This window comes from Pagrus pagrus, assembly GCF_965226575.1.
Source record: "Pagrus pagrus genome assembly, chromosome: 24".
Classification (NCBI taxonomy): domain Eukaryota; kingdom Metazoa; phylum Chordata; class Actinopteri; order Spariformes; family Sparidae; genus Pagrus; species Pagrus pagrus.
This window is the reverse complement of record NC_140206.1, coordinates 19,087,014-19,102,646: the sequence shown is the minus strand read 5'-3', so window position 1 is coordinate 19,102,646 and position 15,633 is coordinate 19,087,014. Positions and strand designations below refer to the sequence as shown.

The window sequence follows — 15,633 nt, the reverse complement described above, 5'->3', positions numbered from 1 at the left end:
CATCTTCCTAGTTAGCTGCGTTGCGCTCCACTTTTGGATGCGCACTTGTACACCGTAATTATTATTAATTTTAATACTACACAAACAGTGCAATGTGTAGACGCTCTGTTCTCTGGAGGGTGGGTAGCTCTTTAATTTGCCATGTCTATAATAATAATTTGACTTTTCATCTCATAATTTGACTTTTTATTTCATAATGTGACTTTTATTTCATGATGCGACTTTTTATCTCATGATTTTGACTTACAATGTAAGTATTTTTTCATCATTTTTAGTTTTCATCTTATTTTTCAGGTGGAAGTGGGCTTCCATAGGATGTGGCAGGCAGAGGCTTCCAATAGCCTCTCTCCCTCTTTCTCTCTTGTGTATTATGTATTTATTGATCTCTGGCCCTAACGTTAATTATTTGAGACCCCACAAACTGAAGATTATAAGTGGAGCTCTTTCAGAAACACCTGCTGCTCACACACAAAGCCCACAGTTTACGTCCATCAATTCAAATAAACTTTATTGGTATGAATGAAGTAACATTATTGACACATTTAAATAACATATTATTGAATGACGACATTTTACACAAGAAAACTAAATAAATCAATTTGCTGCACAGAATCTGTCACTCGATCACGCACAAGTACGCACGCACGCGCGTCACTGAAGGCCATGGAAACAGAACGTTGACCAAAGCTATAAAAGCTGCAGCCCGTCGGCCATTTCCCTGTCCGCACATTAAACTTTGATAAGTTGACCTACTGCGGATCTGCTGTTGGAAAGTTTCAATCTCTTGAAGACCTGATAGACTGGAAAACTTCTTCTCAGCCAAACCTTTGGATTATACCCGACCACCTGGAAAACTTCTTCCCAATCAAACCTGACCACCTTGAAAACTCAAATAAACCTTTGGATTATACCTGATCACCTGAAAGACTTTTTTTCTAAAAAGCCTTGTGGATTACTTTGCTCTACTACTACTACTACTACTACTGCAGAGCGTGGACCACCTTAACTGCTGGAGAAGTGGTTTCTGGTGGACCCCCTGTGGGAGGCACCTGCTGTCCAGAGTCTCTGCAGGTAGGACATCTTTAATTATCACACCAAATGTATTTGTTCATCTTCTTAAACGTGTAGAAGTGGGTTTCGGTTGACAATGTGCATTATACTCTTGGTAAATTGTTGAATTTACAGATAGGATATTGATAGCATTTTAGCTAGCTTTCCAGGAAAAGTGAGTTTTGGGTGACACTGACGTTTCTCCATGTAAAATGATTTTTAGATGATAAGAATGTGCTGAAAGTCCCGCCACAGGTGAGGAATGTGTTCACGGTTGTGTAGTGATTTTTAAATACTGTTATTATTGTTGAGGGCATCCATTTTTACATATTTAAAGAGGAAAATTGAGGGGAAAAGATGAGGACAGGACTTTTTTTGAAAAATGCCAAAAAACAACAACTGTGCAACAAAGGTTGTGTTCTTGGAGGATAGGCCTACTTACTTTACATGATAGACTGTTATAATAAATGAATCAACTGGTATTGAAATCTGTAACACTGCATCATATTTTATGAGCTAATCACAGGTTTAAGATGTAAAATCCTCATCTGTAATGTAACAACAACAAAATCGAGGGGAAAAGATGAGGACCAGGACTTTTTTTGAAAAATGCCAAAAAACAACAACTGCGCAACAAAGGTTGTGGCAGATATACAAATGGAACATTGGTTGTGTTCTTGGAGGATAGGCCTACTTACTTTACATGATAGGCTGTTATAGCCTAATAAATGAATCAACTGGTATTGAAATCTGTAACACTGCATCATATTTTATGAGCTAATCACAGGTTTAAGATGTAAAATCCTCATCTGTAATGTAACAACAACAAAATCGAGGGGAAAAGATGAGGACCAGGACTTTTTTTGAAAAATGCCAAAAAACAACAACGTTTTTGTCTCGTGCACTGGAGACGATGGAACGTGAGGAGATGAGCACGTAAACACACCAGGGCCGTCTCTCTGTGTGCAGCTCTGTTTGCTGCTGTAATTGTTGAAACTGAACTTAAAGTGTAACCGGATATGTTGTCGGAGAGAGCTCAAGTTCACAATTGATCATACTTTTTGAAGGACTTTTCACTGTTGTGCTCAGTCAGCACTGTTGGTATTGAAAAAGTTGGGAAGAGATGAGAGTGGCGTCCATACCATGTCTCCTCCACGACGCATGACTTGCGACTAATAAACAACATAGTGGCTTTATCAGTTTTTCGTGCAGAGAAGAAAAGATTATTGTGTGCTTATTTTGGAGAAGTCCTGTTGTTAACTGCCTGCTTTTTAATCAAGGTGTGCACAGTTTAGCCTGCGTGATGGCGCAGGTTAGGCTAAACTGCGCAACAAAGGTTGTGGCAGATATAGCCTAGCCTACAGTATATAAATGGGACATTGGTTGTGTTCTTGGAGGATAGGCCTACTTACTTTACATGATAGACTGTTATAATAAATGAATCAACTGGTAGGCCTATTGAAATCTGTAACACTGCATCATATTTTATGAGCTAATCACAGGTTTAAGATGTAAAATCCTCCTCTGTAATGTAACTTGTAAAGAGTATCTGAATTAAAATCCTCCAAAAGGCTCCAACAGCACAAACACAATGAGAGGTGAAGATCAGTGACTGAGTGATCTGAGGTGAGGCAGCAGACAGTTCACAGCTACCTGTCACTCAAAGAGACCACACCCCTAATTATGCATAACTTTAAACCTTGATTAAATTTATAGCAGTGAGTTATATAAAAGTTCCGAAGGGAATGAAGGGATAAATAATCTACAGAAACCAGCTGTAAAACATCAAATGTTCTGCAGAAGCCCCGAGATCACAAACTGATCTGAAAAGATGTAATTTACACGCTGTATTAACCTCAAATCTTCACTGTAGCTGCTGAGATAAAAGTGTTAGCGTGCACGAGCTCGACCGCACGTCGAGGGTGTAAATAACATCTTTTCAAATCAGCATTTTAAAATCGTTCTTAAGTGTTGTTCCTGTTGCGGACGGACACATTTATTTGAACATTTATTTTTTTACAACAAAAACACCACAAACATAGAACTTTTTGAGTATTTATTCTGTCCGTTTATTAAGTGAATACAGTTCAATACTCTTGATCACATAGGCTACTGGACAGAATCTTTACAAAAATGCTAAACTTCACTGATAAAATAAATTCATACAATATAAAAAGGCAGCCATCACATTCATGTTAATACATGAACTCGAACTCTAAAGAGCATTCAGGGGTTCGTTTCTGCTTTTTGTTTTCAGAAAACACAGATGTCACCAGCGTCATTACAGAAAGTATCAATCACTTAATCAAATCTGAATCACATCGGAGCATCTCGCTTTTCTGAGTTTGTTGTCATGACTCTGCTCAAAAGGAAGAAAAAAGCTCCACTTTGTGTTGTTTTAAAGGTCTAGTGTGTTGGATTTAGTGCCATCCAGTGGTGAGGTTGCAGATTATAACCAACTGAAGACCCCTCGTCTCAGCCTCCCTTATGGTGGCCACTAAAAACATGAAAGTCTCTCTGTAGAGTCAGTGTGTGGTTTGGCTGTTCTGGGCTAATGTAGAAACATGGCGGTGAACGTCCACAGGTATTTCATATTTTTAGAGCTGAACATGTTTCTCCAAAATGTTCATCTCCAGAAGATGTTGGAGTGATGTGTCTGCACAGTGTCCAACAGGCCCGTGCAGAGACCTTTGGAGGGGCAGGTGCTCAAGAAAAAAAAAGGCATAAAAACTATATATATATATATATATATATATGTATATATATATATATATATATACTGTATATATACTGTATATATGTATATATATACACACACACACACATATATACGTATATAGCAGTGGTCATAATGATGATGAGAAAAGAAAATACATTAACTAAAGGTATTACCTATGCTGGGATTTGAATCCATACTAGAGGGTGGTTATGCTTATTGAGGAAGCGGCTCTACCAGGTGAGCTATACATCAGGGATAACACTGTGATGTGTCTACAGTCTTTAAGAGTTGTCGGCGGTAAAACAGCTGGCCGCTTATCTTGATCACATCAGCAGGACTGCATCTTCACGCAGCGGTCGCATTCACCTCGGTCATTGTGGCATTTGCCCACATCCCCCTATGGCCAGACCGTCACTACTCCCGTTTCATAGCGTAAATGCAATATTGTTGCTGTAACGTGCGATCTGTCGGATTTTGGGCCGAGCCCGTCTCTCGCTGCAGCGGGGGCACGGCGGGGCACGTCTTGGTGGATGATGTTACCAAGGGGAGCCAGGTAATTTCATTTAGGCTACATAGATTACTATTATTATTTGTTAAATGTTATTCTTTAAGGGCTACTGACAGGCCTTCACACAAACACACGCAAAAAAAATAAAAAAATAAAAAATAGCACCGACAAAAGGGCACTTTGGGCATCAAGGAGCAAAGGGGCAGGTGCTTCAGCACCCTCGCCCCCCCCCCCCCCTCTGCACGTGCCTGGTGTCCAACACTGCTGCTGTGACTGAGATCATTTACTTGTAATGTGACGCGAGATGAAGAAGTCAATCAAATTTGTCCAGACAAATTGTCTACACCTCTTGGAGCATGAGGTTGAGTGCTGTGTTTCCCACATTGAACGCCATTCCTGTAATATTTCTGCTTTTAAACTTTATTTTAATGGTGTTTTTTGTTTTTGTATTACAACAAACAAATGACAAGGGTCATTGTGGGTATAATGAAACATTAAAATCAAGATCTGAGCCGCTTATAGATCTGATCTCTGTTACTATCTGTCCAGTAGGCAGAGATATTAGGACACTTCCAAAAAATGTGATAGTGACCTGCAGACATGTTACCACACATTTTCCAGCAATTTGGATTTGTTACTGCAGGATTTTGTAATGATAAGTTCTCTGTTTATTTGACCTTTAAATGCATTGATGAATACCCTAATCAGACTTATCTCTGTCTCTCCAATACTTATTATTATTATTATTATTATTATTATATTATTGTCGAAGCCTCCTGTAATATTTCTGTGTCTAGTTCTTTTTCCCAATTGGCTTTAACATATTCGGTATCATTCCCTTTCTGCCTCTGAAGACCCTGGTGTAGTTTAGACATTGTTTTTTGTGTTTTGAATTGGGACATTTATCACTGTATTACCCTCCTCAGAGAATTCTGGTTTTATCTGTTTTTCATATAAATCTCTTACTTGTAGATACCTGTAGAAATCAGTAACATTTAGTGGAAATTCCCCTGATTTTGCTCAGACCTCAGACAATCAGATGATCACTGAAATGTGGAATATGAAATAAATACATGGTTGTCTTTGTAAAGACCTTAAGCGATGATTTAACATGTTTTGTGTCATCTAATCATTGACGGGGTAGAAACTGTTGGATGGTAGCAAAAATAAATATACTCAATATCTGAAATATTGTTATGGTCCTTCAAAGGGAATGAAAGTAACTTCTCCTTTTTTTGTTTTCACCTGTTTTGTTTCAGTATTCTGTGAGACAAAATGGGCTCTGATGTATCCAAGGAGTCCACCTCATCTTCCCAGATGAAACCCGTCCAGCTCCCCAGCGGATATGATGTCCTGGAGGTTCTGGGAGAGGGCTGCTTCGGAAAAGTTTTGAAATGTTGGAAAAAGGACATCAAGCAGACTGTGGCTGTGAAGATTCCTAAATTCTTCGACAAGGACACCATCAATGAGGTGGGAGGTGTTGATATTTATGTTCAGTGTTGTAAAGGATATTGTATAGTCAGAGGTGCAGTAAGTGCCTCATGCAAACAAGCAATTCCTTTTACTTTAAGCTACTTTAAGCTATCTACAATCGTCACTGTTTAAAGATATAGCTATTATCTGTACACTTTTAGTTTTAAGCACCAAATTATGAAGACTTCACACGTTAACACATTAACTGACTGTAAATAACAAATCATGTCAAACTTGCCGTGTGTCTCCAGGTTTCCATGCTGAGACGGTTCAAGCGCCTCAAACTTGACCAACATAACATCGTCAAGTTCATCGATTGCCTTCAAACCACACATGGAAAGGCAATCGTGCTTGAGGTGCTGGATATCAGCCTAGGCGACTATTTTGAAGAAACAAGTTTAGCACCTATGCTTCTGAGTGACATCAGAACCATCATCCAGCAGGTATGAACTCCAGCAGCACCATCAGATGGAAAGCAAAGCACTGAGCACTCTGTAAGTTTTAGGCTTTGGTACATTCTTACTGACCTTGTACTTTCAGGTGGTTACAGCATTTAAGGCGCTGAAGGGGATTGGGGTCATCCACTGTGATGTGCACCTCCACAACATAATGTTGGAGAATCACAAAACACGACCCTTCAGAGTCAAGCTGATTGACTTCGGTTGTGCCATTTCCACATCAGAAGCCAAGCAAGGCGCACTCCTGCAACCACTGGCTTTTAGGTAGGGTTCATTATTTTTATTATTACACTGGAGTGAGTTAGTAGTACCATTTATTGCTCACTTTCCAAAATCTGACAGTGTAAACATCTTGTGTAATGTTTCTTCTCCACATTCAGGTCTCCAGAAATCATGTTGGGCTGTCCATTTTCTGAGGCCATTGACATGTGGTCCCTGGGCTGTCTGATGTTCCTAATGATCTGCGGCAAAATACTTTTTGATGAATGGACTGAGTATGAAATGGTGAGTCACCTACTATATTCAGACAGTCTGTCAGTTACTCATACTTGTGTGTCTTCACTCGTGCTTGTGGTGTAGCTCTAATTAGTGCTCAGTGTTCATCCCACATGTATGATGAGAAATCTAAAGCTGGAATTTAAAGGAAATTTAAAGAAAATAGGGAATGAGAAACCATCTTGGTGTTTTGTTCAAACAGATGAAAAAAATACTCAAAATTTACTTTCAGCGTAACAGAAGGAAGTTATCTGACGTTTAGTGGTTCAAAGAACTTTGTACCTTAGCTACGATGGGAGGTGTTAGCATTAGCATGTTGTGAAAGGATGACCTGCCTCAGATTGGCCAATCTCACTCCTCGTGCTTGAACCGAACCAACAAAGGAGAACTGGCGAAGAGATATGGCGATTCATTGCTTTGCCCTCCTGAGAACAATATTTTGCTTCCTCTTGCATATTTTCATGTAATGCTATTTTTAATCTCCAGCTGAAGAGCATCATTGATCTCCTGGGTCAGCCAGAGGACCGCCTTCTCAGTGCTGGTCTAAGGACAAATAAGTACTTTAACCAGACTGAGTCCAACAGCTGGGAGCTCAAGGTACAACAGTGAACCTTCTCTGACCTTTATTCTTTCATTCAGACTGATTTTGAAGAACATTGATACAAATGCTTTGAACCTTCTTTCAGACACATTTTGAGTATTTCAGAAGTAATCTCAGCTGTGCCAACAAGGACCAGCTCCAGTCTCTGGACAATCTCAAAGAAGTAAGTGTTAAGTAACTTTCATTGTCAATGTGATCGATTGTCTTTTCATGATGGTGGATTTGACCGTTGTTTCCTCAACTAGATGCGTCTCGAGAAAAATAATGTAGCTGAGGCCGCAGAGCGAGAGCAGTGCATCGAGCTCCTGAAGGCCATGCTGAAGGTGGATGCAGATGAGAGGATCACTCCCCGTGAAGTCCTCACTCACCCATTTATCACCAAAGACTACCCAAAGTAAGTGTGTGTGTGAGATGTGAGTCCTGTAGGTGGTGCTTTGTCAGTTAGTGATGATTTATCATTTGATCAGTGTCCTGTCATGTTTCTGGGACATCAATGTAACAGTGCGTGTGTCTTTTTGTAGCAATGGGGCTTTGGCAGCAGCATCCCCTCCACGTAAGACAGACAAAAAGAACAAGAAGATGATGAGACCAAAGACGGCAGTCAGGGGTAGAAGACGCGTCGCTCCCTCCACAACATCGCCACCGTCCACTCTTACATTGGTTCGATGGAAGACGATGGAAAATCTGAACAGTGCACTCGGTGAGCCACCTGCCCCTCCTCTGACGGACGATGAAGTCATTAACGTCCAACCAGACGACTGCACTCCATCTCCCACTTTTCTACCATCAGGCGTGATCCTGGTTCGGCCTGCGACAGCCCAGGGCATGCTGCTGGAAGACCAGGAGAGTGCAGTCAGGTAAGATGATGAAAAATAGTATCAGAACCTTTTGCCTTTGTCTTTCACTCACTCACTTCCACATCAAATCCACACAATAGCTAGATCAAGAGCTTTACTACAGAAGGTTTTGGTTCCTTGTTGCAGCTTTAAGATGTGATGACAATAACAGGAATAACACTAACTAACTTTTTGTGGTGTTTTCAGTCTTCAGTCTGGCTTGAACGAGAAGTCAGGGTCCTCAGTGACCAACACTGAAAGTAGCATGAAGTCCTCAATATGTGAGGACTCAGGCTCATGTGGTAAGTAGCAATCACCTCCACTTGTGTCTGAATGGTTGTGCATTTTGGAGTACGGCTGAGGTCTTTAATGTCCTTTGACTTTCAGAAAACATGGGGGCAAAGAAGAAGCATCAGAAGAAGAAGAATCGCTTCGGACGCGTCTTCTCCTGGATGAGGAAGACCTTCTGTTCATGTTGCCCCTGTGTTGTGGAGGATTAGGGATGTTTGAAGGCCATGCTGAAGATGGATGAGGATGAGAGGATCACTCTGTGAAGTCCCCACTCATCCATCACCAAAGACTACCCAAAGTAAGTGTGTGTGTGTGAGATGTGAGTCCTGTAGGTGGTGCTTTGTCAGTTAGTGATGATTTATCATTTGATTAGTGTCCTGTCGTGCTTCCGGAACATCAGTGTAACAGTGAGTGTGCCTTTTTGTAGCATTGGGGCTTTGGCAGCAGCATCCCCTCCACGCAAGACAGAGAAGTCCCAGAGGAACCATAAGAAGATGATGAGACCAAAGACGGCAGTCCTGAGTAAAAGATGCCCCACTCTTACTACGACAGCGCCACCGTCCACTCTTACTCACACATGACTGCACCCTGATCTACACCTCCAACTCCATCATGAAATTTGCTGACGACACAACTGTGGTGGGCCTGATTGCAGACAATGAGGAGACAGCATACAGGCTTGAGCTGAACCGTCTTGCGAGGTAGTGTGAGGACAGCAACCTGGTCCTTAACACCTCCAAGACAAAGGAGCTGATTATTGACTTCAGGAGAACTAAGGGAAGAGAACACCTCACCCTCCACATACATGGTCATGAGGTGGAATGTGTCAACGACCTCAAGTTCCTTGGAGTCACCGTGTTGAGGCAGCTGACATGGACCACTAACACCTCACAGCTTGTCAAAAAGGCCCAACAGAGACTGTTTTTCCTCAGAAAGCTGAAATAGGCCCAGCTCCCCCAGAAACTGTTGGTCAACTTTTACAGGAGTACAATCAAGAGCGTCCTGACCAACTGCGCAACAATGTGGTATCCCAGCTGCACGGCTGCCGAACGCAAAGACCTGCACCGTGTGGTTAAAGCAGCCCAGCGCATCATTGGGACGGAGCTTCCTACACTGGAAACTGTTTATGCTGCCAGGCTGAAGAAAAAAGCCAACAGCATCTGTAAGGACTGCCCCCCCCCACCGGACAATACCTATGTGGAACTGCTGCCTTCAGGCAGACGGTTCAGGACAATAAAATCCACCACCAACAGACTGAGAAACAGCTTCTACCCCAGAGCTGTGACCTCCATCCACCCCCTACAATGAAGAATCCCAGCCACAGAAACTGCAGCAGCAGGTGACATACTTACACTACCTTGCATAACCACTGTTTTGCACAATTACACTGTCAAAGCTGCTACCTCTGTCTTTACTGTATACAGTATATATTTATATATTTGTATTATGTTTTTATATTTTTATTATATATTTTATTTGGTATAGTTTACCTTTCTTACTTTGCACTATTTGTTTCTATTGACCTGAAGAGGAAGCCGAGCACAATTTCATTGTACATGTGTATAGTGACAATAAAGAATATTCTATTCTATTCTTCTATTCTACTTGGGTTCGTCCTGCAGCAGCTGAGGACACACAGCCGATGAGGAAGACCTTCTGTTCATGTTGCTCCTGTGTTGAGGAGGATTAGGGATGTTTGAAGGCCATGCTGAAGATGATAGAAGATGAGAGGATCACTCCGGGAAGTCCCCACTCATCCATTTATCACCAAAGACTATCCAAAGTAAGTGTGTGTGAGATGTGAGTCCTGTAGGTGGTGCTTTGTTAATGATGATTCATCATTTGATCAGTGTCCTGTCCTGTATGTTAAGTAGTTGAATCTGTAACAAATTGTCACTTTTTTCTTAACCAGTCATATATTTTGTCTATATCTGCTGTCATATAAATGCAGTGAAGTACAATTTATCCATAAGTGAATATAATATATGTTAGTCCTGGTACAAGTGTCTCAAAAGCAGCTTCTTTACAATGTGTGCGACCAGAAACTCCACTGACAAGCCGAGATGGAGCAGATGAATCCAGACGCTGACCGTGTTTAGTCAGGGATGGGTTGGGAAGAGATGTCCTCCATTCTCCAGGACGCCATTATTGACTTACTGGACAACCAACCCATCCCTTCACCTCCTCCTCCCGACCCTGCTGTGCTGGAACTGAACACCCAGCCTGAGCCTGTGCCTGCACACAGTCCGATCTGAGGATGTGGCGGATGTCTGCAAGACGCTTATATCCAGGCACAGGTGAGATACTAAGTATATGTTAGGCAAAGATGTCATTAGAAGTAGATTAGTGTCTATATTGATGTTCATTTTATTGTGAGATGACTTTGTTTTCCTGAATGTAATGCCTGTATTCTTCTGTGTCTTCATATATGGAAGAAGGGTGTCATGGGTTTATTAAATGTCTCTCTCTCTCTCTCTCTCTCTCTCTCTCTCTCTGTCTCCACAGTTCCTGCCGTATCAGTGGCCCGTGGACGGCGTCCTGATACCTGCAGCAGCAGCAGCCGTCAGTCACCCTGCTGCTCCTCCACACACAGTAAGACCCTTGTTCACCACACACACTCTTAACATCTCCACTGTTTGGTTGCAGCAGAGGTTTTGTGCTGTAGGAGAAGGATATCAGTGCAGGAACGGTTACAGCTTTACAGGACAAACATGAGTAAAATCTGACTTTGCCCTGCAGTTCCAGTTCAAAGGTCCCTTAGAAAAATGGCACATTTTAGAATTATTTCAAGGAAAGTGAAGCTGTGTGCTCTTGAAGCTCAGTTGTATATTTTGTGATGGTTTCTGGTGTCAGGCTGAGGCCAAGTACATCTTAACACTAAACAACTCTGCAGGTTAAGTACATCAGTAAAACAGTAAAATTCCAACAAATAATTTGTTACATGATAAATCTAAAACCTACAGTTCACAGGAGGATGTTATTTCCTTTTTTATAGCTAGTCAGAGGTGAAGCACAGTTTTAATCAAGTAAGAACTCAATCAATGCTGCATTATGGAGGACTGAAAGCGCCAAATCAAAATATAACAAGAAGTGAAAGTGTTTCAATAAACAAAAACATAATATTAAAAATTAATGGAGGCATTAATCAATTAATAGAAATTATACTGAAATAACTAAGTTAGTGGATTTAACTGGGGAGCAAACGCAAAGGGAAAAGAATACAGAAATAAATGCATTAAAAATGCCTGATTAAATAATTACATTTTAAAATGAATAAACCTGAAAATTAAATGGGAAAGCAAATGAAAAAGACATTTTGGCACTTTCAATCCTCCACAGTCCCTCAGCAGAAACATGCAGACATGTCATGGCTGAATGCTGTAGACTCTCCAGATGTGGTTTAATCCCACAGATGTGACAGCAGCTCATTGAAAGACTTATTATAATTTATTGTGAGGGGAAGTCCTGACACCTGGTGGACACATGACACCATCGCAGCTCATCTAACAACCTGTTCTGTGTGTGTTTGTCTCTCCAGTATAACAACGTACCAGTGGTGAGGCTCAATGGATGCGATGATTACAACCTGCAGTGTGTTGGAATGATGTAAGTAACACACACAAATGCAAACAAACACACCAGTGCACACAGCTATAGAGCTTCAGTTTTCATCACACACACACACACACACACACACACACACACACACACACACACAGTCTTTCTACTGTCTAATCATGTGTGCATCTGACTTGTTATCTGTGTAGGAATGTAGAGCTGTTGGTGCACTTCCATCTGGAGTTTTCCCTCCTCCTGCTGTCCCTGCTGCCCCTCAGCCAAGCACCTCCAACTCAAATTAAGTTTGCTGTGGACACTTGATCAAAATGTATCAAATGTGCAGTTTTTATGTGTGTTGACAAATTGTGTGTTGTCTGTCTGTCCACAGTGGAAGTCACTGTCAGCGGAGGAGCAGGCCATATACCACTAACAGGCCGAAAGAGAGAGAGAGCTCCACGCCCAGAGACACCCCGGCTGGTCTGTCAGCCAAAACTATGTAAGTACACACTGCTCACACACAACTCGTACATGTTTACATCACCACATACATCACTGGACAAGAGTCACTACAAACAGTCTTTATTGGCTAATGTCAGAGGGAAAGTGTAGAGACGTGTTTGGTATTGTGTAGGGCAAAAGGAGAAAGAGGGACAGCAGAAAAGCTCCTAAAGGTGAGGACTGTCATTTGAAATGTGATGAAAACTAGAAGACGTTTGATTGTTAAACTACATACATTTTTCAAACAAGGAAATGTATTTCAAGGTATTTAGTTCAAGTAGTTCAACACTTTGGAGCGCCATTGAACATTTACATGAATACAAAGTTCAGGATCATTACAGGTGACCAATTGTACATTTTATTAGATGTAATTTTTATGGCGCAAAACAACTTCCCCACTGTGAACAACAACACTGAGGTACAATGGTTCCTGGTACAGGATCTTTAAAGGGCACTATTTTTAATCAGAAGAGAAAGATCTTGATTGACTGTTTTTTTTTTTATGCCTAAACAAATAAACAAACTCTTTATTTTCATGACTGAATAAACAAAGTGACCTTAAAGGACAACATAGTCACAGTAAGAAGAGGTATCTTATTTTAAAGTGTTTTTAAAGTTTTAGAAGCCTGATCTTTGTTTTTGTTTGTTGGTGTAGCAGCGTCTAATAGGCCGTGTGCGTCACCAGTGGCATCCACCTCACGGGCAGCTGTGATGGAGGCCTCGACCACAGAGAGCTGTGGAGGAGCCATGTCCCCCTCAGACAGTCCCAGTCCTGTCACAGCGCACATCATTGGACAGCCGTGGTGCAGCCGCCGCACACACAGACACACCGTGCATGTGAGTGACATGTATCACCTGCCACAGGAGTACAATGTAAGCCCCGCCTCCTGGTTGCATGTTCTAGAAACAGCAGTCACATCTCTGTCCTCCTCTGCAGGAGTCAGACAGAGTCCAGCCAATCAGAGGATGTGGAGCATCACCCGGTGATGGAGCAGCTTGATCCTCCACCAAGTCCATACAGGGTACAGCATCAGCTGCCCTCCTCTCCTCCCTGTGGCCTTCTGGGATGTCATGCATTTTGGTCCATGGATGTATAGACAGATGTTCAGATAGATGTTTAGATAAATGTATAGATTGATGTATGTATAGTTGTATGTATCGATTGATGTATCGATTGATGTATAGATTTATGTTCAGATAGATGTTTAGATAAATGTATAGATAGATGTATCGATTTAAGTATAGATTTATGTGTAGATAGATGTTGGATAGATGTTTAGATAAATGTATAGATTGATGTATCGATTTAAGTATAGATTTATGTGTAGATAGATGTTCAGATAGATGTTTAGATAAATGTATAGATTGATGTATGTATAGTTGTATGTATTGATTGGTGTATCGATTTATGTATAGATAGATGTTTAGATAAATGTATAGATTGATGTATGTATAGTTGTATGTTTAGATTGGTGTATCGATTTATGTATAGATAGATGTTTAGATAAATGTATAGATTGATGTATAGATAGATGTTCAGATAGATGTTTAGATAAATGTATAAATTGATGTGTCGATTTAAGTATAGATTTATGTGTAGATAGATGTTCAGATAGATGTTTAGATAAATGTATAGACTGATGTATGTATAGTTGTATGTATAGATTGGTGTATCGATTTATGTAGATGTTTAGATAAATGTATAGATTGATGTATGTATAGTTGTATGTTTAGATTGGTGTATCGAGTTATGTATAGATAGATGTTCAGATAGATGTTTAGATAAATGTATAAATTGATGTATCGATTTAAGTATAGATTTATGTGTAGATAGATGTTCAGATAGATGTTTAGATAAATGTATAGACTGATGTATGTATAGTTGTATGTATAGATTGGTGTATCGATTTATGTATAGATAGATGTTCAGATAGATGTTCAGATAAATGTATAGATTGATGTATGTATAGTTGTATGTATAGATTGATGTATAGATTTATGAATAGATGTTCAGGTAGATGTTTAGATAAATGTATAGATTGATGTATAGATTTATGTATAGATAGATGTTTAGATAAATGTATAGATTGATGTACTGATTTATGTATAGATTTATGTGTAGACAGATGTAGAGATATATAGTTTGATATATAGTTGTATGCATATATTTATAGATTGATGTATAGATAAGATGTATGTATAGATGTATGTATAGATAGATAAGTTGTATCTATAGATTGATAAGATAGTTGCCATCATTTAAAGTAAACTTTTTAAACTATATTTTATCAGCTCAATATGATTCATTTTCTGCAAAGACATGGTAAATACACCAAAAACTTTTGTTGCATCACACTGGCTTATTTTTTCACAGTGGAGTTTTATTAATTGGTAACTACAGAAGACATAAAGCTGTGTTTAACCTAATTGCTGTAATTAATAACTTGATACATGAGACAGACACAAGAGCCAAAGCTCAGTACACATTAAGTATCAGAAATGACAGCAGGCTTTGAAGCCAATAACTGCAGAGGTTCATCAATGGGAAATGTTGCTTATACAAGGTAAACAAACAAAACAGCAACACAAACAAACAATACGTCAGGGTGCTACTTCTAGTAAATGTGAATAGGGCATGGTAGCTACAACTCCACAAAAAGCTGTTTTTGAGGTGTTAGTGCTTCATCAACACTTGCTGTAGATCATAACTATGTCAAATAACAGAGCAAAATGAACACACTTCTGAAAGTTGAGTCAATGGCTCGATGTTAGTAGCACATCCTTAAGAAACCAGCTCAAGTTTAGCACCAAAGCAAGCCCAGCCATACAGTACGTGGACAGACAATGTGATCTGTAAAACATTTACCAATGCTCAAATGCTTGAAATCTATAATGGTGGTCAAGTCATACAGAAATGTAATCAACGTAATGATGTAATGTAATGATGATGAATCTGATTATTTAGATCTGTCTCAGGCTAAATACACAGTAGGACTGTGGGCAAAGAAACAAAATGGATAGACGAAGTTCAAATCAAATCAAATCAAATCAAATTTTATTTATGTAGCCCAAAATCACAATCACATTGCCTCAATGGGCTTTACAGTCGGTACAGTGAGCGACATCCTCTGTCCTTAGACCCTCCA

The 15,633-nt window shown here is 40.2% G+C and overlaps 2 protein-coding genes across 7 annotated transcripts; both read left to right on the top strand.

Moving 5' to 3' along the window:
* The first annotated feature begins 686 nt into the window (after positions 1-686).
* On the top strand, positions 687-6,241 carry LOC311253225 (homeodomain-interacting protein kinase 1-like). The gene is made up of 3 exons (XM_084347041.1): positions 687-1,071; positions 5,537-5,747; positions 6,002-6,241. The coding sequence occupies exons 2-3, from the start codon at positions 5,553-5,555 to the stop codon at positions 6,197-6,199; spliced, it is 393 nt and encodes a 130-aa protein (XP_084203167.1). The 5' UTR covers positions 687-1,071; positions 5,537-5,552; the 3' UTR covers positions 6,200-6,241.
* Positions 6,242-6,293: 52 nt separating this feature from the next.
* Positions 6,294-14,770, top strand: LOC311253224 (homeodomain-interacting protein kinase 2-like). 6 transcript variants are annotated; one of them, XM_084347036.1, is made up of 17 exons: positions 6,294-6,472; positions 6,589-6,712; positions 7,190-7,300; positions 7,390-7,467; positions 7,550-7,698; positions 7,826-8,161; positions 8,348-8,442; positions 8,528-8,729; positions 8,859-9,770; positions 10,054-10,214; positions 10,474-10,728; positions 10,937-11,023; positions 11,970-12,037; positions 12,199-12,485; positions 13,143-13,324; positions 13,425-14,501; positions 14,550-14,770. In XM_084347036.1, the coding sequence occupies exons 1-8, from the start codon at positions 6,360-6,362 to the stop codon at positions 8,638-8,640; spliced, it is 1,119 nt and encodes a 372-aa protein (XP_084203162.1). In that variant the 5' UTR covers positions 6,294-6,359; the 3' UTR covers positions 8,641-8,729; positions 8,859-9,770; positions 10,054-10,214; positions 10,474-10,728; positions 10,937-11,023; positions 11,970-12,037; positions 12,199-12,485; positions 13,143-13,324; positions 13,425-14,501; positions 14,550-14,770. The 6 variants fall into 6 exon arrangements, with proteins under 6 accessions (XP_084203162.1, XP_084203165.1, XP_084203163.1 ...); XM_084347039.1 differs by having other exon boundaries at positions 10,057-10,214; positions 13,425-14,770; XM_084347037.1 differs by having other exon boundaries at positions 13,146-13,324; positions 13,425-14,770.
* Positions 14,771-15,633: the final 863 nt, after the last annotated feature.